The following is a 22940-nucleotide window of genomic DNA, read 5'->3' on the forward strand; positions in this document are numbered from 1 at the left end:
CTGCCTAGGTCTCTGCACCCACCATGATCTGCTATAATGTCACGCCGTGGGATATGCGCACACAATCCCTATCCTTTCCCTCAAAAGATGCGCTAGATGTTTCACCTCCCTGGGCGGGCCATGACTCATTATGAGTAAGAGGAATACGGATCAAAAAACGCCTTTATGGCCCATTCGAGCCCATGGGTTCGACGGTTGGCTCATCAGTAGGTTTGACAGCCACGCCAAGCACCCTTACGATTGGGGATGGAGGGAGATGGGCCCCGCAAGCAGCCAGTACCCAGGTGCACGAGCGCCATGGACATCTCAGCCCATGATTGGGCCTCATCTAGGCTAACCTTAGCCTGATCCCCATGAATGGGATGCCTGGACCCCAATCGAGCTATCTGGCTAACGAACCACCAAAACTCACGGCCTTACCCGCGAAGCATCTGACCTTGGTAAGAAGGAATCACCATTCCCAGAACATGCCATGGGCGACAAAGGAAGGCCAGGGCCCTTAGGGTCCTCCCTTACACAAACCCTTCGAAGGAGTATTCTACTCCTCCGTAGGCTCAGGGGCTACACCCACCGGGTGCGCTCGCTCGCCCCCACTAGCAAGTAGAAAAAACCCCCAGGTGATTCTACCCGAATCGCCCGAGGGCTCGAGGGCTACTGTCAGGGACCAATACTAGGGTACCCAAAGAGGAGGAGATAATAATCATCAACGGTTGATTCATCCGAGCGGTTAGGAGCACGACTACACCTCTTGCTAGGCACCACCTTGTCTGACCATTGAGGCTAGGGGCTCTACCTCGTCTGACCCCCGAGGGTTGGCTCCACCTCAGTGGACACTAAGGCCACAGGCTCCACCTCACCGAACCCCCTAGGGTCGGCTCCACCTCAGCTGACTCCCGAGGGTAGGCTCCACCTTGGCCAACCCCTGAGGGTCGGCTGCACCTTGGCTGATGTCTGAGGACCAACTCCGTCTCGCACGATGTCTGAGGGCTGGCTCCGCTTCGGCTAACTCCTAGGGGTAGGCTCCACCTTAGCTGACTCCCAAGGGTAGGCTCTGCCTCGGCCAAACCCTATGGGCTAGCTCTACCTCGCCTGATCCCTCGAATACAGTTCCTAACAGAAGCTCACGTCGTCACCAACCACTATGGGCCAGAGAGTACCACTCAAGGTCAAACTTCTGGCATCATGCAGGGAGCGGTCACATCTCAGCATGACTCGTCCCCACGACATGTCATTCTAGGGAACTCACATCGCCCACAGTGACGGACACGTGGTCACTGTGCTTCCAACTCCCTGCCAGACCACCATCCAACATCAATCAAATTGGCGTTAGTTGACTGGCACTATACCACTAGCCCCCCGCATGGCTTTCTATTAGGGGACCCTCTAACCATTCCATCCACTCGGATAGGACGAAAGACATGAATGACGCACGACGCTCGCACATAAGCTGCAGCGACCAATAGGACCCCCGGTACGACACCGTTGCCACCACGATCTACAGGGTCAGCGGGACCCGCACGAAGCGGAGAACGGCGCACCTCCGGAAGCCTTATTTCTCTTTCCTTTTTCCTCCCCCATTTGGTGGTAAAAACCCTACTTCCCCTTGACCTATAAAGGGAAAGCCAAGCATCCCACTTAGGGGATCGATTCATCGAACAAACACACCGCATCACACCAGAGACTTGGGAGCTATCTCCCTCTCTCGCCAGTTTGTAACCCCCTACTACAAACTCAGTGCTAGTAACACGAGCAGCTCAAAACTGGATGTAGGGACATTTGGCCTGAACCAGTATAATCCTTGTGTCCTCTTAGCACACCATCCGGGTCAGAGATGCAATATATAAATTTACTAGCCGGTGCTTACTCGAAACACCAACACCTAGATTCTCAAGGTCCAGGACTCTCAATCCAATCTCGTTTAGTTGATGTTATTTGATCCAGCGACATCAAAACTGGGCCACCGTTATATCCCTTCCATAGTCAAGTTTCCATATCTCTTCAATGATGCCAAAGTATTGGATCTTTCACCCCACTCCATTGAGAGCTTCTATTCGAACGTCATTGTTTTGGTTCACATATTTACTATCCTTTGCGTGGGTATAGAACGTGTACCCATTGATGTCATAAGCTTTCCAAGATGTCACTTGTCTCGATGGCCCCTCCGCCAACCTACTAATGGTAATAGAGTCTATGGTTTCTCCAGGCGGTATGTTTTGATCCTTCAACCTTGCTTGTGTTGTTTCATGACCCAATCATCTGAACAACCATTTCTCTCCTCCATAATGATAGCCAAGTTTTCATCAATGTACGGTTGCATCAATTGTGTACTCTGCAAGACACTATAATGCGCCCGACTCCTTTATAATCATGGTCGATGAACACTTTTCTACCACTGGTGCCCTTCCTAGCTAGCCTACCCTTGTGATGAGAATCGGGTTTACCAATCCCTTTCTATACTTTTAGGTACTCTTGACAACACTCGACAACTTCTTTAGTACTGTAACCCTCTATCATGGAGCCCTCTGGGTATGCTCGATTATGCACGTATCGGCTTAGAACCGACACGAACCGCTCGTAGGACCACATTTCATGCAAGTAGCAAGGGCCCAGCACATGTATCTGATGAACCATGTGAATCATGAGATGTGGCATTATATAAAAAAGCAAGAGGTAAACACGTCTCTAGTTGGTTTTGTGTCTCCACCACAAATTCATGTAGGTCACTCTGCTCTTTCTTGCCAATTGTCTTCTGTGAGATCTTCAAAAAGAAGTAGCACATGCGGGTGATGGCCATTTTCAAGAACTCTAGCTTTATAGCCCTGATTGCAATAGGTAGAAACACTGTCAGCATCACATGACAATCGTGAGCCTTGCAGTGTGTTATTGACAAGTCCTTCATCGACACTAGCTTCTTCACATTCGCTGAAAACCCAGTTGGGACTTTGACCCCCCTCAGGAAAGTGCATATAGCTCTCTTCTCTTCTAGTGTTAGGTTGAAGCACGCCACGGGCAGAGTATATTTTCCATTAGCCTCAGGTACCGGGTGAAGCTGTGGCATCATGTTTAGCTACACCATGTCTTTCCATGATTTCAGATCATCCTTTGACTTGCATGTGTCCATCAAGGTAGCAATGAGACTCTCAAAGACATTCTTCTACATGTGCATAGCATCAATGGCATAGGGGACCTCCAAGTCTGGCCAATAATGCAGATACTGAAAGAAGATCGATTGTTTCTTGAAAGGTATGCCTTCGACAGGAGGTGTGCTTCTATCTCTATTCGTCCCATCCAGATTCTTCTTTTCATAGACGACACATATGTTTTTCACCATTCTATACACATGTTCTCCATTATGATGTCTCTCCGGAGGGGGTTCAATCCCTAGGGTGTTGTCATAAAATCTAGAGAACAATTTGTTGCGGTACTTGTGACTTATCTTTAAGAAGCGCCAGTTCCTTAGGTAAACTATCTTCTTGGATGCATCCACGAACACCCATGTAGTACCATCCAAGCAAACTAAGCATCCCGTCTTCCCTTTTATCTATCTAGACAAAGCAAACAGCGCAGGGTAATCATTGGTAGTAACAAATATTATTGCTCTACATATGAAGTCCTCCTTTTGGAATGCATCGTACATCGGCTCCCCATGTCTCCATAGCCTCTCCATTTCTTGCATCAAAGGCTCGAGGAACATGTCTATATCAATGCCTGGTTGTTTAGGGCCAGAAATAAGAGTAGTGAGGAGAAGGTACTTTCTCTTCTGACACAACCACGTTGGGATATTGTACATGGTCAAGATCACTGGCCAAGTGTTGTGGTCACTCATCCTCTCATTGAAGGGATTCATTCCATCGGTGCTCAAGCCAATCCGTACATTCCTTGGGTCATCGCTGAATTCTTTGTGCTTCTCATCGATCCTTTGCCACTAGCTACAATCAGCCGGGTGTGCAATCTTATCATCATCCACCTTGCACTCATCATCCCACCATGTCATGAGTGCGGCTTCTTTAGGGTTTAGGAAGATACGTCTCAAGCGGTGGGTCACTGGTAGGTACCAAATTACCAAGGCAGGAATTCTTCTCTGCTTTGCATCGTTGCCTAATGGAGTGTCCTCTGGGGGCTGAGATTCTTGTACCACCTTTTTTCATACCCTTCTTATTCCTCTTTTTCCCCGTGGAGGTTTTGTCCCCACTGTAAAGGTCATTGCTCTTGTATCGGCTGGCCCCACACCGAGGACATTTATCCAGTGACTTGAACGTTTTGCCACAAAAAAAGATACAATGGTTGGAGAATGCATGGATTTTTTCAACCCTCATTATCAATGGACTTATGACCTTCTTCGCTTGGTATGTGTTGGCGGGAACTGAGTTTGATTGTGGTAGCACCCATGATAGGAGACGCAATAGATCATTGAAACTACAGTCTGACCAGCCGTACTTAGCCTTCAGGATGAGTAGCTCAAGCACAAAACATAGCAATGTTCAATGTGTCGGACAGCCCTTTTCAACACCATACACAGTCTTCTTCGATGCTTTTGTAACTCTTTCTAAATTTTCTAGACCTTTCGGGCTCTTTAGTAAAATCTCTGGTCCAAGGACCCGAATTATTTCCTCCAAATCATCAAAATCATCTTCATCACCAACACGTGCTCCCCCATCATTATTGTCACCACCTTCGTCATTACCATCCCAACCACCAGCATCACCACCTTGTTCATTGCCAAACTCAGGATCCATTTGTACATCAAGCTCTTCTGAGTATTGGGACAGGTATTCTAGGGTTTCAACGTCGTCGTCTTCATCATCGTCATCATTATCAACAACCGTTGTTTCACCATGATGGATCCACACTGTGCAGTCCTCAACAAATCCTCGCACAATCAAATGTTCTCTGATGATACTCACATCTGTCCATGCCATAAGGTTCTTGCAATCTTTGCAGGGACAAATAATTGTATCCTTATTCTCTGTCAACGTCGCTGCATGCTTCTCTGCGGCTTCAATAAATTTGTCCACCTTTTCACGGAAACCTTCCTTGAACCTTAACGAACCATACATCCCAGACTTCCTGTATTCCATCTTTTAAAACACAACAATCAAAGAAAATACATTAAAAGACTACTAATTCAGATATATATGTAAATGAATCAAATTAATAATTAATTACTTGATAATAATTCTATATACTTCAGATATATATAAATATAAATATAAAATAAATTACATGAAGCATATCAAACGCACACCATGGTAAAGGGTAATTAATTAATGGCCTATTTATCAATAAATAATTAAAAATATATATTTATTAATTAAAATAAATAATTTCAAAGACAACATTTACAACAATTAATATTTTACCCACTACCTTCATGCAAACCCTATTCCAATTTCATGAAACATAAATTTACAAAATTAAAATAAAAAACAAACCCTAGATCTAGATCTAAATCTACATGTACATGAAATAGGGTGTAATCTCAACTAAAATCAAGCAAGATCGACTAATAAATGGTGTAATCTCATTTATCTAACTAATTTACACTAATAGCTTCAAAACTAGAGTCTAATTTGCTTCATATAAAGCTCAAGCACTATAGAAGAGAGAGAAAAGCAAAACTCTAATTACGATCACTAACCAACCATTAAAACTTTAAATAAAGACTTGGAATAGCATTTTCTTACCTAGTACAACCTCTTCATCAAAGTATTTGAGATCAAAACCTCCCCCTTAGTAGAGCAATTTTTTGGAGGAGCTCAAGGGCTCCCAACCTTTTTTGCTCGGGTTGGAGACAGTGACCCGAGGTGGAAGAAGATGGCTACTATATATACATCAGGCATTTGTAGGGGTGGCTGGTGATTTAGCCTTCCCTACCAATTGACACAGCAGGGGCGGCTGGTAATAGCCGCCTCTACATACTAGCCGCCTCTACAAATCGACGTATTTGTAGGGGCGGCTCGTATTACCAGCTGTCCTTACTGTGCCATTTGTAGGAGCGGCTGTTGTACTGGAGCCCGAGCATATCACTGTAGAGGCTGCTCCAATGCCAGCCACCCCTAAAAAAAGCCCTATTGCTACACACTGTTTTTGACGTAGTGTCGGTAGCTAACAAAGAAAAAAAGAGGAGGGGGGGGGGGGGGGGGAGAAAAGGAACAAGGGGGACATGCATGTATTGCGAAGTTGCAATGACTAAAGTAATGAACTCTTCCACTAATGACTTTGGGAGGTGCGCACATGAGATGGGTAGGACACTGACGGACTATGCATGCTTGTTGCCCGCAGGATTTTCCAGGACTGGGAGGCCAATGTACAATATTTCGTGGAATTTTGGATAATACTATTCAGTACCGGGGACTTCCTTATCGCTCGTATTCCTGCACTACTAGTAGTACTAATAGTATTGCTATGGCCATTGACGGTCCTGTTTTTGTGCGTCTGGCTGTTCTACGTGCTCGGGCCATTGGCCTGTGCAGGGATCTCGTCATGGCGCATAGCGAAGCTGAATCACGGTTATCACATGGATGGGACTGACAGCATGGCAGACATGATGGCAACACTGAACATATTCTATTCACTTATTATTTTCCAAGGCGCCATGTTCTTGGTATTGGTGCTACCTATGTACATCTACGAGGCAAATGTGGTCAGATGCCTCCAATCACTGGAGCAACTGTCAGAGAAGTGGGGCGAGGATGCCATCGGCAGGTACATTTCTGATATCAGCGCGAAATGCAGGAAGGATCCTCTATCCATCAAGGGCATGGACTTGATCAAGTACGGCGCTGTGTTGCTGGATTCTGAATCCCAGGAGGACTACCTGTATGGTGCAAGGCTACTCAGTGCCTTCGTTAACAAGGGGGAAGATGTGAGCCGGGTGCTGCTTCCCTCGAGACACAGGATTCAGAGACTGATAGATTCACTTATGATAAGCAGCAGCAGCAGCCGCCGCCGCCGCTGCCGCCTAGATGAAGCCTGTGTTCAATTCTGCCGCGGTAGATGCTATGCAGTGACCGGCAGCCTAGAAGATAAAAAGGAGATTAGAGAGCTCGCGGCGACGATCGTGGCCGATGTTGCTGCCCACATAGATGATCTATCCAATTACCCTGGGGCCATGCGGTGCATATCCTCCCTGTTCCAAGACCCTGTCCCTGATGACCCGCCCCTGCATCAGCAAGACGAAGACATAGGACCAGACTGGCTGGAGCGCAGGAAACTGATGATGGACCAGCAGAGAATGGCGATAAGAGAACACCGTCATCGGAACAAGAGGGAAGGAGGTAGAAGCAACCAGCTGGTTCAGCAAGGCTTGACCATCCTCGAGAGGCTGGCGTCCAACAACGACGACAACCGCAGGATCATATGCAGCACACCCGGCCTCCTTCCCAAGATCACGGCACCCGTCTACTCAGCGACCTTAATTGAAGCTGTCAAAAATAAGGCATGGGCTGACATTGTAACCAGATGCCTCAAGGTGCTGTACCAGCTCATCCGCGCTCCAGACGGCAGCCATGAAATCTTCTCAAATAATGTTCAGGCACTGAGCAACCTAAAGAGCATTCTTGAACTGGGCAACAATGAAGCTCATCACCAAGAACTGAAGCTGGTAGCCATGGAGATCCTCACAGAACTGGCACTGGATTTGTCTATCAACCTCACCGAGGAAATAAAAGAGGTGCTCGTCACAAAGCAGCTGCAGCTCTTCTTCCTTGCTAATGGAGATGGTGCCGCCATGGCTGGGAGGACACTGGTATCCCTGTCAGCTAACAGGAAAAGTAACTCTGCCCTCATCATGACCACACAAGACGGCATTATTGGTTGTCTCACTGGAATACTTGATGGATACAACATCACACGGAGAACAATAGCAGCAGAGATAATGGCGAACCTGTATGCTCACTGTAATGTGGACAGTACTATGAAGGAAATACTGCCAAAGGTGAGTGTGCAAGTATATTATAGATTTTTAGTGTGCAAATATATTAATCTAATCAAAATACATCAGTAGCACAACACTTTCGTTTTAATTTTTCTGAAAATAATAAGTATACTTTGAAGCATGTTAAGTTGTTAACATAAAAGTTTTTTTCTCTTCTCATTTAATTACAAGCACCATGTGCGCATTGATTTGAATTCCATTCCCATTCATTTTACAGGAGACTTCGTTTCAAGAAAAAAAATACTGTTCTGGGCTTGGCACCCAGAAAATGCTAATGCACTAAGAAGCCATTACAAAAGAAAAACAGCGAGAACTAATAAGTAATTTTGTCATTGCAGGTCCTCGGAAAAATAATGTCAATTAAAACAAAATCGCAAGAAAGAAAAATTTCATTGGGCGAGAACAATCCTGCTGCATTAGGAGACGAGGAGAACCAGGGAAATTCTGTATCCACAAATAATGAAGAAAGGCAAAGCATTTCTACAGACGGCGACCACACAGAAACAGAGGAAATTTCTGATCAAGAAAGAGAGGAGGAAGAAGCGTTTTTGTCCCTTGCACAGGTCATATGTGATAAGCTGGACAGCGCAGATTTGGATGGTGCAATTCAGATTGCCGTTCAGAATGAGAACAATGCAGGAAGTGAGGAGCAACGACGTGAAGCATTTGTGGAAAAGCTCAAGACCGTAATAGACGACAACCGTCATGCAACAGCAGATTGTCTGAGAATTGTGAAGCTTTGCGGTCAGATTGCTAAATCAGTGATGCTGTGCGAACAGTATGTGGAAATCTTCAGAAACAAGGGATTTAAGAGTTCACTTTCGGAAGCTTCGAAAACCATGTCTGAACTTGAAAGCTGCATGCTCTTCACTGGGACTGATTTCGGGCTCAGGAAGACCGTCAAGCCCCTCTTTTCTAAAATTGAGTAGACTTGGTCAGAGATGTAGCCAGCAACTTGTGACCGGTAAACCCTTTGCACTATTCCTTGCTCCGTCACAGGACACTAGTGTATCTCTAGTTGTCACATGTATCAATGTATGTATGTGCTTTGCTTTGTTTCATTTCTCGCTATTTTTTATGGAACATATATATTGGAGTGTTGTTTTCACACTAATTGTATCTGTTCTCTGAACAATTGTGCTACCGTTTTCCTGTATGTGCCTGGAATAATTACTTTGGTATTAAAAGTTCACGTGTCAGCCATGGTACAGTGTTTTCTCTCACGACAAATCAGCAAACAGTATTTTCAGCATGGCTTTTCAGCGAAGCGAACAATATTGATGTGCATGCTGGTTCCCAAACCTGTGGGTGTGGTGGCAATCCTGGAACCATACCTCGCAACGCTTCAAACTCTTCTGATTAACAAGCTTTTTTTATCTTTATTTTTAAACATTTGTTGAGCTATATATTTTTCATTTTTCCACTATGTTTGACACAAAATAAATAAATAAATAAATTGCAACTATGAATATTTTCTAAGTCAACTTTAAATACTTAAGTGCATGAGATGGTTGGCCTGACTTACTCTAATAATGGCATGCATGAGTAGAGAAATACGGTATATGTGTATTTTTATTAGCTTTTACCTAACGGGCTGTGGAGGATAGTTGTTTAATAATGGCATGTGTAGATAATAGAGAAACATGTATCAGAGTATTTCTAGTTCTTTTTCCGCTTCCTTTTCAATACGGTAATGCTACCATTAAGATGTCCCGAAGGCCGGACGCCTCGCTCCACTCACTGCCGCATGCACTGCTTGCCTAAAAAAATAAAATCAACTCCCGCACGCATCGCTCCGCTCCCGCCCTTACCCCTTCCGTGCTCCTCATCCCCTGCCGCAACGCAACAACGCCCGGCGTCCTTCCCCATCGGGAACCCCCAACGCCCGCAGATCCGGTGGCCCTCTCCCATACCCCTGGCGAGATCCATGGAGTGGGAGCGAGATCCACTCACCTCCGGCGAGATCCATGGAGGTGACGCGACCGTGTTGCAAAGGAGTGGGTAGCTCTCCTCCACCCCCGGCGGCGCCCTCCCCACCCCCGGCGGCGCCCTCTCTCACCCCAGTGACCGAGCTCCCCCTACCCCAGCAGCCATGGCGCTCAGCTCCTCGCCCCCCATACCCCACCATCACCGAGCCAAGCTCGGTACTGGTGGCATTGGTGGCGGGTGCTCGTGTGCCACCGCTCGCTGCCGGCTCCGACCCCAATGGCTGGAATCGACCGGCCTAGGCTTCCCCTACCCTATGTTGTAAATGTATGTTTCTGGTGTTTCAGTCGTTTCAAAGATATGTTGCAATTATTTCTTATGGATGTTGCAAAAGTAGATCAGGGGATGTTACATATGTTGCAAGTATTTCAGAAGCATGTTTCAAGCGTTTGTTCAAAATGTTTCATCTGTTTCCGAACGTATGTTGCAATCGTTTTTTATCTAGATGTTGCATATGTTTTCACACATATGTTACAACAGCATGTTCCAAATGTTTCAGCTCTTTTAGTCTTATGTTGCAGTAAGTGTTTTTTTATGTTGCAATTTTTTATCAAGATGTTGCATATGTTTCAACCACATGTTGCAAAGTGTATGTCCCAAATGTTTCATCTGTTTCAAATGTATGTTGCATTCGAGTGTTTCATGTTGCAAGTGCAGACCGCCGGTGTTGGTGCCCATGAGGACGGGCAGGGCCAAGCCGTGGTCACCGACGCGTGGAAGAGGCGCAGGTCGTCAAGCGGCGGTGTGGGGAGGAGGCACAGGCCGCGTGGTGCTGTTGTGGAAGAGGCGGGGCGAGTCTTCCTGGCGGCCCGGAAGAGACGGGCGTCGTACCGGTGTGGAAGAGGCGGGGGCGAGTCATCCGAACAGCGTGGGCAGCGGATCTGAAGCGGACAGTTCGGATGCGAGCGTGGGAAACGGAGCCGGCGCGAGCGGCACGCGAATCCGAGCGGACGGAGCAGCCGCGGGTGTCCGGACGGACACAGGCGTGTGGACGCTGCCGTTTTCAAAAAGAAAAGAGCGATTGAGAACGTACATTCCACAAACGAATCCAGCTCATCTCCATCCACAAACAAAAATCCACGTATATGACTGATATACCAAAGAAAAGCGACACTGATCTGAATTGAAGGGGTGCGGGTCCAATAAGACAAGATACAAAGCATGGTCTATCCATGCCTACAAATATTACACACCTGCTCTGATTCTGTGATAAACATTGAACAGTCCTTGCAACCTAATCCAAGAAAAAAAAAAGCAAGCTTCATCCAAATCTAATCTGACCTATTCAGATAAGTTGTCAGCATGGCACCGAGTACAGTGCTCAACCACCGTCAGCCTAACAGTAGATGGAACTTCAGTGCTTGTTTAGTTCCCAAAAAGTTTTCCAAAAAAATGCTACAGTGCCATCACAGCGAATCTTCCGATACGTGCACGGAGCATTAAATGTAGACGAAAAAAAACTAATTGCACAGTTTGTTTGGAAATTGCGAGACGAACGTTTTGAGCCTAATTAGTCCATGATTGAACACTAATTACCAAATAAAAATAAAAGTACTACAGTAGCCAAATTCTCAAAATTCACGAACTAAACACAGCCTCATCTTCAATGTACGTTCTAATTGCCGCAACCCCTCTACGCGCTTCCATGAGAAAATCTTTACTCATGGGAGTGCACCTGCCACCGGACATTGCGCTATCACACTTAGGATCACCATAAGTGGTATCCAGTGTGAGCCGGCCAAGTGACTTTGCGTTCCTGAGAATATAACACGTTAGCTCAACCAAGCTCTTGGCTGAGTTGAAGCCTTTGAACCTCAGTCTTAAGGCGGCCATGGTGCTGCTCAGGCATCTGCCTCAACTGCAAGGAGCCGTCTCCGAAAATTGATTCATGATGCATACTTTCCTCAGCTACCTGTGTGGGGTGGAAAAGACATCATAAATAAAATAGAGTTAAAATGGATCCAGCAGTTACTAAATATTTTGCAGGATGGAATGAACAGCGTCTTACATCCAACAACCAAGTCTCCAAGGAGGGAGAAGCGTCAAGGAAAGAAACCAGAGAAAAATAGTCATAGGATGGGCAAGAGGTCAATCTCAGATAAATAGACAGCCACTTGAGGAATAGGAATTTGGTACGAAGCATTGGTGTATTAACCCTCTGCAAGATAAAGATGTTTCAGATTAGATATACAAAAAAAAGTATGACTACAGTTATATTCATATATACATCCCCTAGTCTACAAAAACTAATGTTTTAGGAAATGCGTACCTCATAATGTGAGTTGATGGAAAGAGTCTTGAGGTTTGGCATACTGGATGAAAATTTAACACGGGCGTAACAGACTAGGTTGGAACGGCCCATGCACAGGTTCTTCATTTGCAGTGTTTCTCCAAGTGAGACTTTTACACTCCCTACTTCAAGGATACAAAACAGGAGAGATTTCGAGCTTTGCTCTCTATCACTCGCAGCTTCAGGCAACAAGAAACCTTCAGGCTATGGAGCTGCAGCAGGACGCAAGGTATCTGTAAGAGCCCGGCAGGGAGGGGGCTCCTAGGTGGCGGCGGCTAGGGCAGAGGGAGGTAGGGGAGACAGGCAGGGAGGGGGGGGGGGGGGCAGCTAGGGCAGAGGGAGCAGGGGAGGTCGGCGCAGGGAGAGGAAGGGGAAGGAGAGATAGGCCTTGAGGCAATCCTTTCTTGATTCCCATAATTACATAGCCCCTCTACTTGTAATCCTGGGTAGATTTTTATCTAACGAGGGAAGTCCTTATAGATATGGACTCATTCCTATCTTAACTAATCATATTCCTATTGGAGATCCTCCGGATATGGATAGTGGAGCGGCTGGGGATCCGCCCTCGCTTGTGCGCCTCCCCTAGGCGTCGGCGCTGCTGCTGCCCCATGCGGTGGCGGCGGTGCCGCTGCTGCTGGCGCCCGGACCAGCTGGGCCAAATGGGCCTGTAGGCCCCATTAGACATATGACATCACTCCCCCCTTCTCCGATCAGCGCGTCCTCGCGCTGAATCATTGTCCAGACTTTGACAGGCTTTGGTGGTGGGTTGGTGTCTGCTGGTAGCTCCGCAATCTGATCGGTGAAGTAGCCCAAGGTGTCGTTGAAGGGATTGGTGCTGATGTGGTAGTCGGCGAACTTGAAGTAGTAGCTACAGGAGCCGAAGTAGCCGGAGATGTAGTAGTTGTTGGTTCCCGAGCCATCCAGTGGTTCATGGATGCAACGGGCTGCGTGGATGGCGGCGTCGGGAAGCGTTCCCAGAAAGTGTAGTGTCTGCATCACCCATGAAGGTCGTGGAAGTGAGTGCACCTATATGGCATCGACCTGACTCCTTATGCGCCGACATAACGCTGTAGCGATGATGGTCGGTGGTGTCATGGTGAAGTGCTTTAGCGTGTCGAAGAGGAGATCGCCGGTGTTGTCATTTGCCGGAGAGATTAGTAGAGGGCCATCGGCGTGCTGCCTGCCGATGTAGGTGTCGTCGATGGAGAGGAACTGTTGGCCATTGTTGTCGATGAGGACAATCGTTGCCGATGGGAGTATGCGCTGTGGCCATGCCTCAAGGAGTAGAATACTTGAGGGGAAAGCTTGTGTTGTCGGTGAAGATGTCACTGTGTGAAGGTCGATCTCCAGGAGGTGCGGAGCTGAGGTTCCGAATGACTCGAGCAAGTCATGTAACAGAGGTGAAGTTACCGGAATGTAGTATCGTTCGTTGTAGCGGATGATCCCATGTTGGAGGGACCAGGCTGATGTCGCCGCCTGAACTTCAATGGTGGCGGAGATGATCTGGAGTTCGCTCTCATCTGGTGCGGCAATGCGGAGTTGAGCGAGGATCTCCGGATCTGGCTCAACACAGGTTGCTGCTCTGGTGTTGGTGCCGACGAATGGATGCAGGCTAGGGTGCCTATCGATGTCGCAGCTTCCGCTGAAGGTGGGTGTAGTGGATCCGCAGACGATCCAATATTGGAGCTGTCGGTGTTTCCTTGTGGTGTGATGTCGTGGCGGTCGCCGTCAGTCGGGGTTGAGTGCCTCGTCTTGGTGGCCGTAGGCGCCGGGGCCTCCACCTCCCGGGTACGGACGAGGTCGATGGCTGTCTCCATGGAGCGAGGGTGGTGCCACACAACCACCTCTCGGAGCGCATGCTGAAACCCGTTGACAAAGAGGCTGACTTGATGTTGTTCGCTGGAGATGCCAGTGCGCAGAGCGTAGGCGATGAAGTTGTCGATGTAGTCGTTCATGTAGCCGGTATGACGGGGAGGTGAGAGGTCGCTGGTGGTGTTGCGGTCGGTGCCGAAGTTGCGGATGATGCTCTCGGTGAAGTACGCCCACTCTATCATGGGTGTATCCTTCGTTGCGTGCATGTACCATTGGTGTGCTTCACCTATAAGATGAAAGGCCGCGTACTAGGTCTGTTGTGCTTCTGGCAGACGGTATAGGTTGGAGATTTGCGCCGGGGTCAAAACGTATTATTTGCCGGGGTCTAGACCGGTAAAATATCGTAGGATACATGACGCCGTGGCCAAGTCGTCGGGGTCGGCGGACCCCGACGGTAACATAGCTCAATGGTGAGTTCTTCAATCCCAGGTTTAACAGCAACCTGAAGCCAACTGTCCAGATACTGGCAGGCATAATAAATGCCATATAACTGAAGCTTGAGTATCTTAATGTTGATGCCTGAGTGGTTCCTCAGGATGTTGTCAATTATGCAGCTGAAATTCCCTTGAGATGCATTTGCATTTGAGCCAAGGATATGCCAGTTTAAGGTTAGATTGGGATGACATCTCCAGAAACGTAGAAAGGCATGAGACGAGCAAGCAGCACGGGCAGCATCACGCAGTGGCAACAGGGAATATATATGGTGCAAAATGTCCTGCATGCACACACATGGGATAAAAGTCAAACATTGGGATTGTAAACCCAAATGGTTACTTATAAAGTTATAAGAGAAAGGAAAACAGCAGACCATGGAGGTAATATTCTACCCTAGGTAATCCTCCACATGAGTGCACATGGTATATTGCATTACACATTGCACATATGCCAAGAATCTGCAAAGTGAAGAGCTCACACATGGGGGAGTGTTGGGCTGCCTAATGTTGTAAATTGTAATTAGCCCATGGGCTTGCTTAGAGCCCACTATTTATGCTGGTGTGTGAGTATACCTAAGAAATAGAACAGACCATCAGAGCTGAACAAAGCCAAGGTACTAATTTAGGAGGGCTGGGCAGAGTGCTGGACTGGACAATTGCAGAACTAGGAACTCTGTTCTCTGTTTATATAGATAATATATTAAGATAACATAGTGCAAATAATCTGTGTGGCTAGAGCGACATGGGGACATTATGGTCCCCGCTACATAGCACCACGCTCACACATCTTGACTTATATTAATACATAATGATAGACCATTTATCTATCCAATATGAGGTCTCCAGTGATTGTGGATAGGAATTTCTTTAGAGTAAAAGGTTTCCTCCACTTTAGTTTAGAGAAGCAAAGCAATTCAATTCGGTACAACACAGCGTATTATAGGCACACCCAGTGGCGGACCTAGAGAATTGCTAGAGCCTGGGTGAACATATAACAACTAATACCAAATTTAGAGACACATCAAGCACTAATAGAAGCAAAGTCGATAACTAAGATACTTTTGGAAATAAATCTAACGTTAAATACCCATATGTGAATGAGCGTACATTAAAAATTAATATTCTAGAACTGGAAAAGTACGCAAAGGCTATAGACTTTTGGGGTCTGCCCCAGGGCGCCCGCCACATTACTTGACATCATTATGGATTCTGTTGTGAAAAATTACTTGTGGGCGAATCATGTGGTCACAAAAATGACCATGCGCTCACCCAGGTACATGAGGCATGCAGAGGATAGGGGCAAAGTCAATGGGAGAAGTCAAAGGAGCTCTTATATCGAGCAGCCTCTTCGGCTATAAGAAGAATGGGGAGACGCCCCGGCCTGTAATCATAGATGTACATTGTATACTACAAGAAAAATAAAGAAAGAGGTCTCATTCCCCTTGTGCTATGTGTGTATTGTGTATGCTGATCGACGGAACGATTTCTCAACCAAATACAACTTACCTTGACCATATTTTGTATATGACTTATCTTGACTATATTTTGTATATACGAAGGACCGAGCAAGGCGACTAGACTGGGGATGAATATGGTAGCCTAATCCAATTTTTCTTCCGTCCAACCAAGTGCTCAAAACACAAAACACTAACCAACCGTCCTCCAAAAGACATGAAATTTTGTGGAGAGGCTTAAAACATTGTGAAAAACATCTTCACCAAAAATAGCTCAATTGGAGAAGGTTGAAAAACTGGCCTAGGCCAGCTTCCAAATCTGGCTCAGACTGATTTTCAGATTTGAGCCAAAAGGAGAAAACGTCAATAATCGATCAAACGAATTTGAATAGACTTGAACTTGGTGGGGGACCTTAAAACACCAAGGAGAAGATCTCCAATAAAAATGAGCTCAATCGGAGCAAGTTGAAAAACCGGCCTCGGCTGGTTTTTGCAGATTTCAGCTAAAATCTCTCCAAGAAAAAATCGAAATAAATTCAAACGTACTCTATAAAATCTGAAATTTTGCAGAGAGGTTCCCTTGGGTGCTTAGAAGCTTTTTCCCAAAGATCATCACCCAGAAGTCAATGAATCAATGCAGATCGAAAAATCCATTAAAAGAGTTAGGGTTTTTACAATATTTCGTAAAAGTGATGGATCTAAGTGATCGTGAGGAATCTGCCCAAACCACTTGGTAAACATGTTCCTTAGAGGTTCTAGCACGAATCCATCCACTCAAATCACCCTCAAACCCGCAGTAAGCTGAAATCCATCAAAAGCTCAAGAGAGGGGGAACCGGGAGGAGAAAAACCAAATCCAATCGAAACAAACGAGATTCAAGAAAGATCATGGACAAGATATTCAGAGGACATGATTGCTTTATTGCCAAGATCAACAAGGTCTGGTCTTACACATAGATGCCACGTGCCTCCTCCCGTTCCCGCTGGAATTCCAACCGGGTTTTGAGGCACAAACTCAAAAAACCGTCAACAGGTGGTTTCAAGGCCCAAACCACCAAACTGCGTGGAGAAGCGTATCTGCGACAACTCCTCTATAATCTTGACATGTGTCACCATCGTCCTTGACCGACCGATCACCAAGTCCTCTTGCGCCTCCACTTCACTTGGTCAACCATCGTCTTATCTTGGTCAACATAGTCTACTCCTCCGCATGTACTCTTGCTCGTCGATGTACCCAAGTGTCAGCCACCCGCGGTCAATCTTGTGGCCATCTTGGTCCTTGGGTCCAAGCGTCACGTCCATCCTTCACTACTTCTAGTCCATTGGCACGGCATGTCTCTACTTGCCCTTCTCTATGTCCATCAACCATCTCTGTGATCCACACCTACACACCAACACAGCCAAAAGATATGTTGCACATGCACTCACGCGATGGTTAGTCTCCGAACTCAACCAAAGCCTTGGTCATCTCCTGACAATCACTAATCATAAATTGACACACAAGGACACATATCAACCTTTGTTTTGCAATCTCCCCCTTGATGAGTGCATTGTCCATACCAACACATAGAGATAGATTAAAGAAGAAGAAAAAAGGCAAAACTCACTCAAATGGCCAAAAGCCAAAGAAAAAGCCAAAATGGGGTCATTTGAAATGAGCAAAGTTTGGTCCAGAAAGAAAATCCGTGCTCCCCTCGAGTCTTCTGCGCTAGGCCAACGGCACCTTGCACGCCAAGGAAGCCTCGAGAAGCCTCCCCTAGGGGAGGCCGCAACACGGTAGGTAGCCCCTAACGATCAAGAGTCAGACTATGGTAGCAGCGTCAGGGAGTCGTTGCGACATTGTTGGCCCCCTCCTAAACAACAGGGAAGTACCAGGCGGCGCAAAGACGAAGGAACTGTAAGCATCCGGTGGAGAATCCTTAGGCTAGAACCAAAACTGACTTGTACCCCATGTCCTCCTTAAGATATAAGGGGAGGCATGGGCTCCTTAGAAGGGGATCGGGTCCTCGACCGCTCAAGTAGACTCAATAGCCAGGAACCCTAGGATAGCACCGCGCAATCCCCTGCCAAACTCTCTCGATTTCTTTGTTGTAAACCCCAGATTAGACATTCTTAACATGAAGAACACTATACTGCTAGACGTAGGGCTAAAAATACCAAACTAGGATGAACCGATCTATGTCGCTAGCGTATTTTGAGAGTCCAAGTCACTAGAGACGACCCACACATCGACTTCCGATGAACAATCCGGATGCTTGCCATACATGGTTCTAAACTCGCGACACCTAGGTACTGTGGCCAGGCTGGCTTAGGGGCAATCGGCTTAGCCGACTAGGAGAGTCGGCTAAGTCGACCTAGGGTAGGGGAGCCGGCCTTGCCGTCTTGGTGAGTTGGCCTGACCAACTTCGTTGAGCCAAGTCACCAAGCGCCATCCTCCTTCTTCTTTGCTTGTTTCTTTGTCGTTTGTCGCGCCAAATATTTCCCAACACCCTTTGATGTTAGAAACTTGATAGCATGGCCCAATTTCCATGTTAGCACATTTTTTGGTGTCAACATCTACCAAACAATAAGTTTTACAAACAAAGAGAACATAATGATAAATTCATAAACAGAGTACACACTTCTCAAGTCATAAGAAAAGAGTGCAGAACAACTTCACAAATAAAACATGGCATGATGCCATAGCCTCTTATTTGTTGGGGGGGCATATGGAATATGAGCTAAGTCCTCCTAGAAGGGGCCCAACTAGTGCTATTAGAGCATGTAAAACCCACTCCCACCAAGGGGCCACTTGTAAATTGTTGTTGCCTATATATGGTGCCATGAGCATGAGGGCAAGGGGCTCTCTCCTCTCTACACTCTCACTACACCACAACACCGCATTAGCATCAGACATCTGACGCTAAAAATAATATTTATTGATGAATGATCCGTCGCTAAAGATAACTCATAGATCTTCTATCGCTATTTCCTTGTTTACCAATTCACTATCTGTCGGTATAGATAGGTATATTTATCGTCATGTAGTCTGTCACTAAAACCTTATATCGTCATGGGGTCTGTCGCTAAAAACAGTACCACATTAGTAATCAAATGTGGTTGTCATTAATTAAAAATCGTAATCTCACAATTCAAATATTTTTGAACTGTTCAAATTAACTCGGATGGAGAAATGACCAAAACAGAAGTTGTAGAACGCGATGAGACTTAACTAATTAGAAACGATTCGTTCACAGACAGGATGAAAAAGTATCAGGAATGTCTAGAGATATTTTGGAAGTCTATGATGATATGTTAACAATGTAGAATGAAGGCGAGGAGAAATCGTTGGCGTCGATAAGGATCCTCAAGACGTCGTAGGCGGCCTGGTTGAAGACGCCATGCCTACCATCGACCTTCCTGGCATGGTGGCAGATGTCTGACGGCCGGCGGTGAGGTCCATCCCGTTCCCCTCCAAAAGCGGAAGGACAGCGAGTTCCACAGTATGCACGGAGATGCAAACCTTCGCCAAGTGGTTGACTCTCCCGAAGGAGCTCAGATTCCAGCGGCACTTCTCCCCTCCCTTGAGGAGGAGCTGGAGAAGAGCTGGAGAGTGGCGAGTCTCCACGAAAGTGACCTTGAGGACGATGTGGAGGGGTGCTCCTCGAGGAGGAGAAGGCCCTCGTGAAGGCTCGCGATGGTCCTCCCCATGGGCGCCTAATGTGTGCCACCGGACCTGCCGCCGCCGGCTCTGCCGCTGTCGGGCTCGTTGTCGGAGAGGAGCACGATGAGCGGCTTGAGGCGCTCCATCGCCTCACGCATGGCTGCGATCTTTCCCGCCCCGATCGGCTCCTTTTGCTTCACGAGCTCATTGTTGGCGCTGATGAGGATCCTTGAGACGTCGTAAGCGGCGTGGTTGAAGACGCCGTGCCTGCCATCGACCTTCCTGGCATGGTGGTGGATCTCCCAGACATCCATCCCGTTCCCCTCCAGAAGCAGCAACACGGCGAGCTCCACGGTGTCGAGGCAGATCTTCACCTTCTGCAGCTGCTCCACTTGTACGATGGAGCGCAGATCCCAGCCGTACTCTTGTGGAGGAGCTGCAGAAGAGCCGGAGCGTGGCGCGCCTCCGCTGAATCCACCTTCACGACGATGTGCTCCGGGTGCTCGTGGAGGCCGCTGCCGGGGCCTCCATCTCTCCTCGTCCAGCTTTTTCTCGCTCTTTCTCTAGATAACTGATGTGGGGTGGGGCTTCTCTCTCTTGTGTCCTAAGAAAAATGGACGGCTATAACAGTGCGGGTATTATAGTGACGCGATTTTTTGCCAAATTACGTTTGTGAGGCTTTAAAACGCGTCACTATGGGGTGATTGGTTACTCAAAACTTTGATGCATGCGTACAACCAAACACGATCTCGTTTTTTACTGGACCAACAATAAAGATAACCAAACACAGCAAAGTGCATAGCCTTATCATGGCTGGAAAGAGCCTAGACAGCCACTCCATCCCGGCTAGCTGACCCTTTAGCAACCAATCACTCCCATAGTGACGTGATTTCGTGCCAATCACACGAAAGGTACCCAGTCGGACCTGAGGCGGCGGGCAGAAGCTTCGAGAAGGGGAGCGTTGTCGCGGCATTGGACGAGTCCGCGCCTCCCCGGGGTGCGGTGCGGTCGTCCGAGGGACCCGGGTCGCTTGTCCTTGCTGGGAGCGGGCGGACGGAAAGCAGCGAGGGAAAGCAACGGAAAGAAGAAAGCAGGAGACGGGTTGCCGACGGAAAAGCAAACGACGTCGGGTCTCCGAATTGGTGGGAGCGTGATCTCCAAGCTGGTGCCTCTAGCTGGCAGGTGGGTCCCGTGCACAGAAGCATGCGTACATGAGGGGAATCCGAGGGGGAGTGACGCGCGCTGCGTGCGGGGAGCGGGTGCGTCGGCGGATATTCCAGGGCGCTGGCTTGCTAGCCGACCGGAGCACACGCGCGCTGCTGGCTTGCACGAGCGCTGCAGCGAGGCCCACATGCACGAGAGAGCGCAGCCCATCTGCTGATTTCCGACTACGAGAGCATTTAAAAAAAAAAAGTACCTAGATACGTTTTCCTCAACAACAAAAAAAAACGAGTTACGTATGTTTTATGTATGTTTTCCTTTTCTTCTTTCTTTCTTATATATATATATTTTCCCTTCTATTCTATGTACGTTTTTTTTGTTTCGATTCGCACTCCAACACGGCATCAGGTACGTTTTATCTCTTTTCTTTCTTTTGCCTTTTATGTATGTTTCTCGTTTTTCTTTCTTTCTACTAGTTAATGTTTGTTTTCCTTCCGACTCCGTTCATGTATGTATGTTTTTTTATTCTTCTTTATTTTTTTAATCTTTCTTTTATTTCTTTTTTCTAATTATGTTTCTTATTTGTTTTGTGTTTACTTTTTTATTTTTATTTTTATTTCTCTTTTCGTTGGACTTTTTGTTCATTTTATTTTCTTTATCCTTTTTCTTCTTCATTATTTTACTATAATAAATTATTTTATTTATTTGTTCTATTTTTCATGCTCTACTTTTTCCCTATATTTCTAGACATACGTGTCATGTCCGTGCAGTATACATATGAAGTTTTTATGATTGGATGTTCAATTATTATTTTAATTTTTTGTTTCAATGAAATTTTGTATTCATGACTCGTGAGACGTTCCATCCATATTTCTTTGTTGAAGTGCCTTTTTATTCCTTTTTATCTCTTTTATTCACATAGTAGCGGAGTATTCATTCTTGCTTACTTTCCTCTATTTTGTGGTTTTCTCAATTTTATTTTTTTGTTTTATCTTAGGGTTTTTTTATCTTTTGTTAATTCTATTTTAGTTATTCATTGGTTTTATTTTATATATATTTCATAGCATTTGCTATTTATTTTGTATTTCATTGTTATAATTTTAATTTTTCCATGTTCATATTTTACATTTTATTTTCTATATGTTCCATGAAAAACATTTGATGTGTTTTAGTATGTTCACATAGTTACCTTTTAACAGTTGTTTTGGTCGCTGAACGTTACACGCAAGGAAATTTTACCGATTGCTTTGACTTGCATTCCTCCAAAACCATATAGGGGGAGGTTGGAGTTGATTTCTATCAAGCTTCATGTTGTCGAAGGTTGACACGAACAGAAAGTCGGCAGAGCTGACCGTGTCTACGAGGATTTTTTTGTGATGGTCCATCCTGCCACATTTGTTTCTATCACCATCGCATCGGTATGCGGGTAGTCATGAAGCTTGAGGTCAGAGCTGTCGAAGGTTGTCGGGAGATGGGACCACTGTGAATTTTGGTGTGGACCCGCACTGGGCACATGGTGCACCCATCTCATGCGCTCTTTTGCACTGTCTTTTGTTGCCATGATCTTCGTTGGACCTGCCTGTGATTGCAATAATGACCCCGAAGGTGGAGGTGGGGTTATTGATTGTTGTTTGAGTTGGCTAGCTATTTTGCCCTATTTTGACGTGGTGTTGCTACTACGGCGGTTGAGTCGGCGATGGTGGTGGAGGAGGTAGAGCTGAGTGAGGGTTTTTCACTTGCGATGGTGTCGGTGGGTGGGTTACTGTATATATTTTTGCGAGGTGTGCAGGTTTATACTTGTGGTGGTTATTGTCGTAGATGTAGTGGGTCTGATATGGGTGGTGGTAATTTGTGAAGTTTGTGTATTGATGGGGTGGTTGTTGCAAAGGTATGTCGTAGTTGATCGGAGTATATTGGTAGGAGGGAGTGGGTGCTTGGGTTGGTTGCCTTCTTGTATGGTTGACTGGTTTTGCAGTGGCGGTTACTTGCTGGGATTCCTGATATTCTTTCCCTTTGGCGAAGCAAACACACTATTTTTGGTCTGACCCTTGCTCGGGCCACAAAAATGGCAATACAACTTCGAGGGATGTTACGGTGGAGGTCGACTTGAGGTGTTATGAAAGTGCAATCAAGCCCTAATTGTGGGTTTTTGTGATAATGACCAT

The 22940-nt window shown here is 46.5% G+C and overlaps 1 protein-coding gene across 1 annotated transcript in view; it reads left to right on the forward strand.

Moving 5' to 3' along the window:
- Positions 1-9085, forward strand: part of LOC136501518 (uncharacterized) — a 30633-nt gene extending 21548 nt beyond the window's left edge. The window contains exons 3-4 of the mRNA XM_066497045.1: positions 6283-7936; positions 8275-9085. Of these exons, the coding sequence (XP_066353142.1) occupies positions 6283-7936; positions 8275-8865 (2245 nt within the window). The 3' untranslated portion in view covers positions 8866-9085. The remainder of the gene's footprint in view (positions 1-6282; positions 7937-8274) is intronic.
- The last annotated feature ends 13855 nt before the right edge of the window (positions 9086-22940 follow it).

Source organism: Miscanthus floridulus, chromosome 13 (assembly GCF_019320115.1).
Source record: "Miscanthus floridulus cultivar M001 chromosome 13, ASM1932011v1, whole genome shotgun sequence".
Lineage (NCBI taxonomy): Eukaryota > Viridiplantae > Streptophyta > Magnoliopsida > Poales > Poaceae > Miscanthus > Miscanthus floridulus.